Raw genomic sequence first — 13,887 nt, 5'->3', positions numbered from 1 at the left:
TGAAAGAGAGAGTGAAAAAAACTACAGACAGGGAGAAAAATAGAGATTCAGGTTCCCATCACAGAAATATGGGAACTTTACAGTCACAAAGGCATCAATCAATCAATACACTGGTTCAAACACATGTGAATCCCATGAAAGATTCTGCAACATTAGAGGAGAAGAATAGTTTATATTCAAGATAAAAAGAAAAAAAGTTATTAAGAAGAGGTATTAGAAGTTATGTAAGTTATTACAAGTTATTTATTTAAAAGTTTGGATTTCAAATAAAACTTAATAAAGAATGAAATATATAAAACGAGATTAAAGGTGAAATAAAGATACTGATAGAGAAGAGAACAGAACTGAAATAATAAAACTAAAGAAATTAAAGACAAAATATACAGCTGAAGATGCAGAAAACAAAATATGTAATATTGTTAATAACATAATACCTAATACTTATTTAAAACTTGCTGGGAGGATTGTGATAGGTATTTTACGAGCATTTCTTCAGTTAATTATCAAGCCTCATAGTAAAAGATGTAATATTACTCTATTTTATAAGCCAATATAGGGTGAAGCTCACAGAAGCTAGCTAAATTGAGAGGCAAGACGCAGTCTGTATTTTCCTAGTTAATAAAAGAATACTCTAACCATCTTACAGTACTCTTCATTATGTTTGAGAAATCTTCCAGACTACAGAGGAATTCACAAGGAGAATAAGAAAATAAAGATCAGGTGGCCAAATAAAAATATAATCAATTTGTGTTGATAAAAAAACCAGGTAAAGTAAGCAAGTACAATAACAAAGATACAGTAGAAATAAAGAAAAAAAAACCTCCAGGATTTTATTAAGTATCCATGTTTGCAGATTGAAAGTTTTCAAAGCATGAAACGCAGTTAAGATACCACGGAGACATTGTGGGTTTGGTTCCATAACAAAACATATATCATAAAAAGCGAGTTGCATGAATTTTTTGGTTTTCCGGTTCATTTACAAGTTATGTTTACACTATACTGTAGTCTATTAAATGTGCAATAGTATTGTGTCTACAAAAACAGTGTACATTCCTTAATTAAAAAATACTTTATTGCTAACCAGTGCTAACCATTATCTGACGCTTCAGGGAGTTGTAATCTTTTTGCTGGTAGAAAGCCTCGCCTTGATGTTGATGGCTGCTGACTGACTGGGTGGTAGTTCCTGAAGGTTAGGGTGACTGTCATAATTTTTAATAATAAGACAAGAGTGAAGTTTGCTGCATCGATTGACTCTTCCTTTCAGGAACTATTTCTCTGTAGCAAGCAACGCCATTTGATAGCATTTTAACCACAGTAGAACTTCTTTCAAAATTGGAGCCAATCCTCTCAAACACTGCTGCTGTTTTTCAACTAATTTATGTAATATTCTAAATCCTTTGTTGTTATTTCAATAGTCTTCACACCGTCTTCACCAGGAGTAGATTCCATCTTAAGAAACCACTTCCTTTGCTTATCCATAAGAAGCAACTCCTCATTTGTTGTAGCTGGTTTATTTTCTATCCAGACCACTAAAACTTTCTCCATATCAGCAGTAAGGCTGTTTTGCTTTCTTATCATTTGTGTGTTCACTGGATTAGCACTTTTAATTTCCTTCAAGAACTTTTCCTTTGCATTCACAGCATGGCTAACTGTCTGAAGAAGGCTTGCTTTCATCCCTCACTAAGTATAATCATTTCTAGCTTTTGTTTTAAAGTGAGAGACTACTACTCTTCCTTTCACTTGAACACTTAGAAACCATTGTAGGGTTATTAGCTGGCCTAATTTCAACAATGTTGTGTCTCAGAGACTTGGGAGGCCCAAGGTGAGGGAGAAAGATGGGAGAACAGCCAGTTGTGGAGTGGTCAGAACACACATGACATTTATTAAGTTCGCCATCTGTTATAGGGGCACAGTTCCTGGTGCTTCAAAACAATTGTAATAGTAACCTCAAAGATCACTGATTGCAGATCACTGTAACAAACATAATGATGACAAAAATGTCTGAAATACTGTGAGAATTACCAGAGTGTGACACAGAGACACAAAGTGAACAAATGCTTTTGGAAAAATGGTGCATGCTGATAGACTTGCTTGACACAGGGTTGCTACAAACTTTCAATTTGTAAAAAATGCAGTATCTGTGAAATACAGTAAAGCAAAGTGCAGTAAAATTTGATAGCCTTTACTCAGAAAATTCTGGTATATTATTTTATTTCCAGATAAAAGCAAATTTCTACAAGACCAATGAAGAAAAAAACATAAAGGAACCACATATTAGGTAGAGCTCAGATTTCTGCTCCATAGAAACAAAACTGGAAGACAATGGAGGAAAGTTTGTAAATAGAGGAAAAGTTTGTGAAATAGAGAACCTAATATTTGGTCAAATTTTCATTCAGGTATAAACCCATTTACATTCTCATATATACAAGTACTCATATTTTCTTACTGAAAAAAACATTCAAGGACATATTTCAGTTGACTGTTGAATAAAAATAAAGAATTTAAAAATAAGTAAATCATGATATAAGTATTTAGACATGAGTGTTAAAACCAATAAAACAGAATCTAAACCAAGAAAACTTTAATTTAATATTTACAAATATATATACACATATGTACGTATATATATTGTAACTGAATGCAGGAATATAAAATAATTCTTAAAGGAAATGTAACATGAAAAAAATTATAGTGTAGTTCTCAATTCTCAAATTTCATTAACAGGAGCAGCAATTTTGTGTGTGTGTGTGTTTGTGTGTGTGTGTGTGTTTGGGACTGGGAAGAAGATTCGTGACAAATTTGAGACATTAACCAATGCAATTAGATGGCATTTTCTTGTTTGGCATTTTATCATCTTTGTCTCCGTCAATTTTGTTGCTACTTTTCTGTAAATCTAGATTATTTGGAGCCTAATTCCTTATTTTAAATCACTGTGTGTCTTTCCAATATCTAGTTTTCACACGTACACACACACACACACACAATTTTAAACCTCATCAACCTTATATAATAGAGGAACTCTCAATTTCTATTTTAAATTATTACAGACATGGATAAATTAAGATATTAAAGCAGTGTAATAGAATATGAGAGAAACATAGGATCAATAGGTTTTCGAAGGCGATTAAATGTTATACAGATGTCTATTTAAGACAGAAAAGGGGGAAAGCAAAGAGTTTTTAAAACTGGTTTCACTTCTGTTAAAAAAAAAATAGGTTAAAATTCCAGCCACAGTTTCGTGAATATTGTCTTTACTATTCAGATGTCTTGATAGACTGAAGAATTAAATTTAAAATGTTGAAACCATAATAACTGAAAGTAAATACAATTCAGCATTTATATGACTTTCAGAGGATGAAAGACTAAGCAGAAATCAAAAAGGGAAAAAGGGATATATTTCAATACATAAAAACGCCAAGCTTCTAGATCTCAAAAACAAATATTAAAAGGCAAACAACATACTGAAAATACAAAGTGTTGATTTTTGTGCTATTCACATATGCCGTGGAAATAAAATTTTAAAATACCAAATTTAAAAAAGAAAATAGACAAGGTAAATGAACAGAAGAAACACAAATAAATACATCAAATAAATTATGCTATCAATCAAAGAAATTTAACTTTATTAACAGTATTTCAGATATATATCACCCTCAGTATCGACAAGTATGTGCTGTTATAAACACACACTACTGAGGAGGAAATCATTGCAATCTTTCTGGAAAGCCATCTGGCAATTTGTCTGAAAGAGTTCAACATGCTCTCATTTCTTGATCCAGAAGTTCCACATCCAGGAGTTTAACCTAGGAATATAATTAAAGACACAGCGCAGTAATGAATACATTATAACTGTTATTAAACGATATAAACATCCTAAATGTACAACTGGGCTTCCCTGGTGGCGCAGTGGTTGAGAGTCCGCCTGCTGGTGCAGGGGACACGGGTTCGTTCGCCGGTCCAGGAAGATCCCACATGCCGCGGAGCGGCTGGGCCCGTGAGCCATGGCCGCTGAGCCTGCGTGTCCGGAGCCTGTGCTACGCAACGGGAGAGGCTACAACAGTGAGAGGCCCGTGTACCGCAAAAAAAAAAAAGTACAACTAACATTATAACATTAGTGGAGGTTGCACGTTATTGCAAATTGTTTTTTTGAAAAGCAGATGCATTGACTTAGAACAGTGGTTATAATATGTGAGGTAAAAATAATCAACAAAATTTATATATGCAAAGTGGTGAAATATCACTGTGTAAACAGGTAGATAGATGATACGTAGAAGATAAATACCGATAGAAAATATCTCAAAATATTAACAGTGGCTATTACTGGGTTGTACAATTTTAAATATTTTTTCTTTTTGTCATTTTGTACCTACAAGACACTCTAGGATGATTTTTTTCATCAGAATGATAAAAATACACTTGCTAATCACCTGTAGAAGTTTTCCATTGCCAACTATATGAAAATTAAACTGCACTGTTTATAAAGGCACTTTAATGACTCTCCTCAAAGTAGCCCTAGATTATCTGTCTATCATCTATCTATCTATCTGTCTATCTATCATCAATTGTGTGTGTGTTTTTAATATTTATTTATTTATTTCTTGGCTGCATTGGGTCTTTGTTGCTGCACGGGGGCTTTCTCTAGTTGCAGCGAGTGGGGGCTACTCTTTGTTGCGGTGCTCGGGTTTCTCATTTTGGTGGCTTCTCTTGTTGCAGAGCACGGGCTCTAGGCACGTGGGCTCAGTAGTCATGGCTCGCGGACTCTAGAGTGCAGGCTCAGTAGTTGTGGCCCACGGGCTTGGTTGCTCCATGGGACGTGGGGGTCTTCCTGGACCAGGGCTCAAACCCGTGTCTCCTGGATTGTCAGGCGGACTCTTAATCACTGCACCACCAGGGAACCCCCCTTTGTGTGTGTGTGTGTGTGTGTGTGTGTGTGTGTCTGTATGTTTTTTTTGTTGTTGTTGTGGTACGCGGGCCTCTCACTCTTGTGGCTTCTCCCGTTGCGGAGCACAGTCTCCGGACGCGCAGGCTCAGCGGCCATGGCTCACGGGCCCAGCCGCTCCGCAGCATGTGGGATCCTCCTGGACTAGGGCACGAACCCGTGTCCCCTGCATCGGCAGGCAGACTCTCAACCACTGCACCACCAGGGAAGCCTGTGTGTATATGTTTTTAAACTCCCTATCCAGCCTCTATCAAATGCAGGAATATTTTTTATCTTTATTAATTTCACCTTTGATATATGAATCAAAATTTGCTTTATTTAAGCTACACGTGTTTGAATATCTCTGATTCTTGTTATTATTATTATTTTTTTTTTGCGGTACGCGGGCCTCTCACTGCCGTGGCCTCTCCCGTTGCGGAGCACAGGCTCCGGACGCGCAGGCTCAGCAGCCATGGCCCACGGGCCCAGCTGCTCCGCGGCATGTGGGATCCTCCCGGACCGGGGCACGAACCTGCGTCCCTTGCATCGGCAGGCGGACTCAACCACTGCGCCACCAGGGAAGCCCCTGATTCTTGTTATTTTGACTAATTCACTCATAATACTTGATCATATGAGTTTTCTACCAGAGCTCTTTTTAATATTTATTGATAAATTTCTTTATAAATTTTTTTTCTAAATTGTGTTCATGTAATTTGAGTCGCCATCCTCATGACTGTGAGCTCCTTCATAGTTCCAGAACTATTACCTATTTTTTAATACTACTTGAACAATTAGTGGAGTTCTTTGCACACAGCAAGTGCTTGATACATTTATATAACTCATCAGAATATTTATAAATCAAAGAGTTATCACAAATTTCTTTAATCAAAGGGTGGGGAATGAGTTTTTAAATTGGATATGAAACTGTAATGTGTCTGAGTCTACAGAAAAGGAATATCACTGAAGCTTCCTTTTAATAAAGTAAAATGAAATGTTCATTTTAAGTGAACATTCAACTCCCTGATACACTATTTAAAATTGTGTTTAAGTATAATCATTAAATAATATGCTTTGCAGGTTTTACATCGGAATCTCTGTTTAAAATTAAATAGCAATGATAGATAGTCCCCCTTCATTCCCTGAAACATTTGATCAATTTTGTAATCCTAAATAAAACCTTCAAGATTCATGTCAGTGTCATGTTTTCAGGAAAATATGCAAGATCTGGTTTCAAATAAGCTTCCAGCTTGAAACTAAAATTTTCCATCTCTTTTTCTGCTTATAGTTTGGAGGCAAGTTTAATGTCAATATTACACAATTAAAAATATTAATTTTGATAATACTAATAATTTCCATACATTAAGTATGACGCTTACTGTTTTACATACATTCTTTGATGAATCCTCACATTAATTATTGAATGTAGATATTATTAATCTCACTTTGAAAATTAGGATTCAAACTCTGAGGAATTAAATAGCTTATTGAAAACTTACTAGCAAGGTTGGTATGTTTTGTTGTAGGATACAGACGTTCACCACTCAATCTACTGGAATATTTATGAGACTACTTACTTTTGGCCACCCAAAAGGCCATCTCAATGAAAAACTCTGAGCCCATATCTGTGCATTTTGATCCACTTCCATGGCCACATTATTTTTCCCTCCAGTTGGGTGCAATAACTTTGTGAGCACAAAGATCTGGGAGTTATAAAAAAGATACTTATCAAATGTCAGTGTGTGTATTTGGATGTCCCACAGGAACCCAGAGAGAAAGGCAAGGATCCATGGGTCAAGAATACTCTAAATAATCTGGAGCTGAGAAGCCGTTTATTCAACAGTTCTTGAGTGTCTGTGTGCCCCATACGTTTCTGGTGCTACAGATATAAATCATCCTTACCCTGCTCTCAAGAAAGTTATAGGCACGGAAACTCAGACGTACAGTCAGCAAGAATGTTCAATAAATTTTGATATGGATGAGCACAATAGTCTCTGTATAGATGTAGATAAGGGAAAATTATCAACTGTTCTTCAGGTGGTCAGATTATGTGTGCAGGTAGAGGAAATCGCCAAGTATAAATGAAAAGAGAAAGGAATGTATAGGACTATGTTAAAATTAGGAACTTTTCTTCAGTGAGACAATATTAATAGGGTCTAAATGTAAGGCAGAGTGGTATATGTTTAAAACATTAAGGTGACCAAAAAAAAAAGCCTTATATATCAAGGTCAAATATGCAATTGAAAGGATATTCAAATGCACATTTTGGATACAACAGTCAGTCACAATTTGTAAGGTAAAAAATATACCTGAAAATTTTTCAGATACATATTGGAATGCATGGAAATAATAAAACAAGAGTATTTTTTTTAGTTCCTTGAGGTGTTTTTGTTTGTTTGTTTGAATATGTGCATAAAGTTCCAGTGATCAGGCAGAAACTGATGTGATTTTCATGAGCCATGGCTGTATGAGTATTTCACATGTGTGCTCTTTGCTCCCCCATTTTAAGGATGAAAATTATCAAAGCAAAGACGTACTGTATAGCACAGAGAAATATACTCATTTTTGTAATAACCTATAAGAGAATCTGAAAAAAAATAGATCTGTATGTGTGTATAACTGAATCACTTTGCTGTACACCTGAAACTAATACAACATTGTAAATTAACTATACTTCAGTAAAAAATAAATTTTAAAAATTAAAAAAAAATTATCAATACTGTTTGGAAGGTTTTGAAAAGAACCAGACATCATATATTTTGTAGTATATAAGCTTCAAAGATATATGTGACTGTTCCACTTGTGTTTCTTCTATGATCACATAAAAAGTTGAAAGTGATCAGCTTGACCCATGCCACCCACCCTAATACTACATTTTAAAAATGTTCACAAAGGAAAAATATTTCAAAATGTATGGCACTTTTTCAAATAATTTGATATTTTTGCCACTTGAAAAAAGCAAAACTAATCAAAGAAAAATAGAAATGGTAGTTTGGCCTCTTAAGAATATATGTTAAGTATATATGTGTCTAAATAAGAGTATTGTGAACGTGTTAGATTCGTTTTTCCTTTCTCTGTTAGTTAACATACAGAAAGAGACAGGAATCTGGCTAAATGTTTTCAAAAGCTTCTGGGAAATAGTGTACTTACAATATAACATGAGATGAGAATAACAGTGTCCACAAATTGACATTGACCAATTGTTATTGACAACTGTGCAGCAAATTTTCTTTCATGTAGTCTAAATCTTATTTTTTTTGTTAAAGGGAGATTATACTAGATTTTAAATATCAAATGTATATTAAGTGGGTTTTTAAAAAGATATTGAAAAAGAGAAGTTTCTAAGTGTAAACAACACATAAAATGCAATGAAAGTAATTTAATAATTGATAAGTTCAATTATTTAGATATTAAATTATATAGTTTGCTAAAATTTCAAATCACTTAATTATCAGTGCTAGAATATAGTTATAGTTGATGGTGAAGTTTTTACTATTTTAACGTAACTGTTCTCTTTCTAAATGCTATAAAATTATTCGATTAAAATACAGACCACAAATCCAAGCAATGATGAGTCCAGTATTATATATAGAGAAGGGTAGATATTAGAATCAGTTAAAATTAAGAATTATAATAATTGAAGATAATATGCCAGAGATACAAGTCATTCTGAGCTCAGTTTACCTTTCTAAGGTTGTCTCTGAATATATTTGTTTTCATTTTTTCCACAATAACAGGCAAGGCCACTCTTGGAGATTATTATAATGTCTGTCCTTTCTTCAGATTCAAAATTAACTAGTCTATGGTGTTCAACTACAAATCTTGAAATGTGCGTCTAACTGCTGGCTCAGGTGTTACCTAGCTGTCCAGACTACAATATCTGCGTGTCAATTCTTTCTGAGGTAATGAAGCTGAACTAAACTCTCTGATTTTTTTTCCAGGAAGAATTGAACCCCATCATTGTTACCCCACCGATTGAAGCCATTGATCAGGACCGGAATATTCAGCCGCCATCAGATAGGCCAGGCATCCTCTATTCCATCCTTGTTGGTTTGTATCTGCTAACATTTTGCACTCTCAGTTATAGCTCTAGAATCATGTAGGGAAAAAAAATGTTTCAAATTAAAAAAACTTTAATAACAAAGATTTTCTTTTTAGAAATTATTTTTTAGAAATTTTATTGAAATTATTTTTTATGTAAAACTAAATTTAAAAATAACCATTTAAAAATAACCATTTTTCTTCTTTAATATTAGTCTCAGTGAAATTTGTAGAACAAGTAGAAACACTTTTACTGAGGAAGCAAAACAACTTCAAAAGTAGGATTAATCCACCTATTGGTAGTTTCCTCTGTATCACCTCATAAAGAATTCTCTAAGAAAAAATTGAAAATGAATTGAAAAACTTACACTGTTTGCTCTACTAGTACTTTGTCATTGGTTGGATACCATTACATAATTCTAAAAATATGTGACTTAAATTTAAGAGCTATCGGAGCCGAAAAGAAAGAGAAAGATCGTGTTACCCCAAGGAAACATTATACCCTTGGTTAATTTTTCCTTGAACAATTTCACAGAAGCCATTTTAATCCATTCTTGTGTATATCTGCCAGTTGTACCAAAAGCAAAAATGAGAATCTGATCATGTCACTCTTCTTAAATTGCTTTTGCTAAAATACGGATGTTGCTGCTTTGCATGATTTATAGTCTCCAGAGAGACAGATATATGTAAAACAGACCATACATCTCTTAATGAAGAAGGTCACTTGTGAAGTATGCTTGAAAATAACTATTCAATGGAATTTAACTTTACCCGTAACCCCTTCCCACCCCATGTACACATATATAACAACACAACCACCTAGAGACGTTAGACAGATTTCAAAATACGATGCTATATCCTACTTAGAAATGCTGTCTGTAAAGAAAACTTAAGTAATTCTGTTTCAAGCCTTTGGTGTCTAGAACTACATATGTATTATAAGTCAGTTGTATAGATTAGATGATTAAACTTTTTTTTTTTTTTTTTTTTTTTTTTTTTTTTTTTTTTTGCGGTATGTGGGCCTCTCACTGTTGTGGCCTCTCCCGTTGCGGAGCACAGGCTCCGGACACGCAGACTCAGCAGCCATGGCTCACGGGCCCAGCCAGTCTGCGGCATGTGGGATCTTCCCGGACCGGGGCACGAACCCGTGTCCCCTGCATCGGCAGGCGGACTCTCAACCACTGCGCCACCAGGGAAGCCCTAGATGATTAAACTTTTTAAAAGCACTTATAAACATAAACAGAAGTCTCTTTTAAGTCTGTAGGGGGTTTGGTATACATAAAAGGAAATAGTTATTGTTTATTTTATTAACTGAGGGCTTGACAATATGTCAATTACTATGCTAGATGCTATAGATACGAAGATGAGGGATAAAGGTTCTAGGTTAGGGAGGGGTAGAGTCTATGGATAGAAACATGCCAAAAGATAAATTAAAATACATGGTTTTAAGTACTACAAATAAAGTATGAGCCACATATCATGTGGTCTCATGGGAGTAAAGTACTAAGGATTTCTAAGGAAATTGCTTAGACAGAGTTATTTTAGCAGAAAGAGAGGGGTTTTCAAGTATAAAATGGGATAAAAATTATTTAGATAGTTGATGCAGCCTGTGCAAAGTCCAAAGCATTACATTTAAAGATAGTCTTGGGGAACCATGTTACTCAGAATGGGATAGTATCCACTGATATTCATGTTTCTTTCACTTTAAAAAACTTAATCTCTGTGAATAAATGAGTTGCTTACTCTGTTGAGCAAGACAGATTCCTCACTTTGTAGCACTGGTTTTCGGGTAGCAGAAACAGGCAATAAACAATTAATGTGGTAAATAAATGTATTTATTATACAAAATAAATGGTAGTGCTATGAGAAAAGTCGAGCTGATGAATGGGATTGGAGGTACAGAAGGGGTGTTGCAGTATTAAATAGGATTGATCAAGATATGTCTCATTGAAAAGGTGAGATTTGAGTAAAATCCTATAGAACTTGAAGGAGTTAACCATGTTGATATCTGGGAAAAGAGTTTCTAGGCAGAGATAAAAGCAGGAGTTTGCCTGGTGAGTTTCAGAAACATCAATGAGGCCAGTAGCACTGGAGAGGAGTCAGTGAGGGAGAAGTAGAAGAAAGAGGGTATGAGAAATAAGGGCGACCAGAAAATATAGTCTTGTATACTATTGAGCTTTGTTGGCTTTTACTCTGAGTGAAACGTGGAACCAATGCAGGAATTAGAACAGAAAAATGACGTAATGACGTTAAGTTTCATCAACCTCCAACATTAGGATAATGGATAGTACTACACAATATGTATAACCTCCATCATTAACTTTGCTTTCACAGCTAAGTTAAATAAATTGATATATTTTCATAGTATGTACATTTCTAAAAGGCAGAGAGGACATTGTAAGTGTTGAGAGCATAGCCTCTGGAATTGTACTATCCATGTTTAAATCCTGACTTCAACCCTTACTATTCATATAATGTTAGGCGAGTTACTTAATCTCTGTCTCAGCTTGTTCCTCTTTAAAATAGACCTTTGACAAAGGGATTGATCAAAATAGACTTTTCTATAAAAGTGTTTTGAGAATTTGATCTAATTCATGTAAATATTAGTGCCTGGAAAAAAGCACTCGATGAATGTTAGTTGATGTTGTTATTACCATTAGGAAGAAAAATAAAGTATGTTTCCTAAGTCATGCAAAACTGTTAAGAATACAAGCACAAACCCTTTCCCTCTGCCACAAGACAGGGTTCCCATGGCTCTGATTTTACCTATTTTTCCAGAACTCTTAGTTTCCCTTAGGTCCATCCAGATAATTCTGAATGTATGTGTTCTTCAGAGCTTGTTTTCCCAGTTGCTAGGTGGCAAGCTTTTCTACTTTCACACATTGTTGATAGTCGGTTTACTAGACTTGAGGATGTGGATGCTGATGTGTGTAAAAAGGTTATCCAGCGACTATTGCCAACCCCTTCACTGGTCCTACCATCATTATTATCAATGGGGGAATTACTGCCACTGCTGTTGATTACCCACAGTAGCCTGAGCCAATTCTATGTCATCTTAATAGAGAATATCAACAAAAAGATAGAAATTATGAAAAGGAAACAAATTTTGGAGTTGAAAAGTATAACAACTGAAATTAAAAATTCACTAGCAGGGCTCAATGAAGATTCAAGCAGGAAGAAGAAAGAATCAGCAAACTTGAAGAGAGGTCAATTGAATTACCAAATCTGAGAAGATGAAAGAGAAAAAGAATGAAGAAATGCAAAGAGAGCTTCAGAGACCTAAAAAATACCATTCTGTGGACCAATTTATGCATAACAGGAGTCCCAGAAGGAGAGAACAGAAAGGGGCAGAAAGAATATAGGAATAAGTAATGATCAAAAACTAAATTTGAGGAAAACAATCTGTACCTCCAAGAAGCTAATTGAACTCCCCAAGAGGATAGACCTACAATAAATCCACGCTTAGACACATCCCAATCAAACTGTCAAGTGACACAGACAAAAAATAATTCAAAAGTAACAAACAAGTGGTGACTTTATAATAGAAATTGATTCTCAATAAAGTTATAACCCGACTTCTCAACAGGAAACATGGATACTGGAATACATTAGTATGACATGTTCAGAGAACTGAAAGAAAAAGAAAACGTTCATTAATAGTTCTAAATACAGCAAATATAGCCTTCAAAAATAAATGAGAAATTAAGATATTCCCAGATAATCTGAGAATTTATCAGTAACACACCTTTGCTTCAAGAAATACTGAAGGGTAGAGACCTAAGGCTGAAATGAAAGCACAATAGAAAGTATCTCAGTTCTACATGAAGAAATAAAGAACACTGGTAAAAATAACTACATAGTTAAGTATAAAAGACATTTTATACATATATATATACACACACACACACACACACACATACATGCTAGTAATTCTTCTTTCTCTTATTTGATTTAAAGAAAATACCATAAATCAATAATTATACGTCTATATTGACGGACAAAGTAGAAACATGTAAATTGTGATAATAACAGCAAAGAGCAAAGGTAAAATAGAGTTATACAGGAGTAAAATTTTTATCTACTATTGAAGTTAAGTTGCTATTAGTCCAAATTAGATTGCCATAAATTAAGACATTAATCTTAATTCCCAGCCTAGCCACTAGGAGAATAGTTTAACAATTTAATTGCATAATTTGAAGATTTATAGTAAAGCACAAAACAAAGGAATTTAAACAGTACACATGAAAAATAAAGCAGTAATGGAACAATAGAGGAACAAAAAGGGCATAAGATATATAGAAGACAGCAAAATGGCAGACGTAAATACCATCTTTTTAGTAATCACAATCAATGTAAATGGATTCAATGTTCCAATTAAAAGACTCAGATTAGCACAATATTAAAAAGAGAAAAAGAAAAACATGATCTTACTACATGGTATCTATAAGAAACACATTTTATTTATTTATTTTTTTTAACATCTTTATTGGGGTATAATTGCTTTACAATGGTGTGTTAGTTTCTGCTTTATAACAAAGTGAATCAGTTATACATATACATATGTTCCCATATCTCTTCCCTCTTGCGTCTCCCTCCCTCCCACCCTTCCTATCCCACCCCTCCAGGCGGTCACAAAACACCAAGCCGATATCCCTGTGCCATGCGGCTGCTTCCCACTATCTACCTTACATTTGTTAGTGTATATATGTCCATGACTCTCTCTCACCCTGTCACAGCTCACCCTTTCCCCTCCCCATATCCTCAAGTCCGTTCTCCAGTAGGTCTGTGTCTTTATTCCTGTCTTACCCCTAGGTTCTTCATGACATTTTTTTTTCTTAAATTCCATATATATGTGTTAGCATACAGTATTTGTCTTTTTCTTTCTGACTTACTTCACTCTGTATAACAGACTCCAGGTCTATCCACCTCAT

General features: G+C 34.7%; 1 protein-coding gene across 8 annotated transcripts in view; it reads left to right on the top strand.

The window, feature by feature from the left end:
- Positions 1-13,887, top strand: part of PCDH15 (protocadherin related 15) — a 714,536-nt gene that overhangs the window by 370,675 nt on the left and 329,974 nt on the right. For all 8 annotated transcript variants that reach the window (XM_065894178.1, XM_065894175.1, XM_065894174.1 and 5 more), the window contains one exon: positions 8,857-8,965. In XM_065894178.1, coding sequence (XP_065750250.1) covers positions 8,857-8,965 — 109 coding nt within the window. The remainder of the gene's footprint in view (positions 1-8,856; positions 8,966-13,887) is intronic.

The sequence above is a fragment of the Phocoena phocoena genome, chromosome 16, assembly GCF_963924675.1.
Source record: "Phocoena phocoena chromosome 16, mPhoPho1.1, whole genome shotgun sequence".
NCBI lineage: Eukaryota > Metazoa > Chordata > Mammalia > Artiodactyla > Phocoenidae > Phocoena > Phocoena phocoena.
This window is presented reverse-complemented; position numbering and strand designations above follow the sequence as displayed.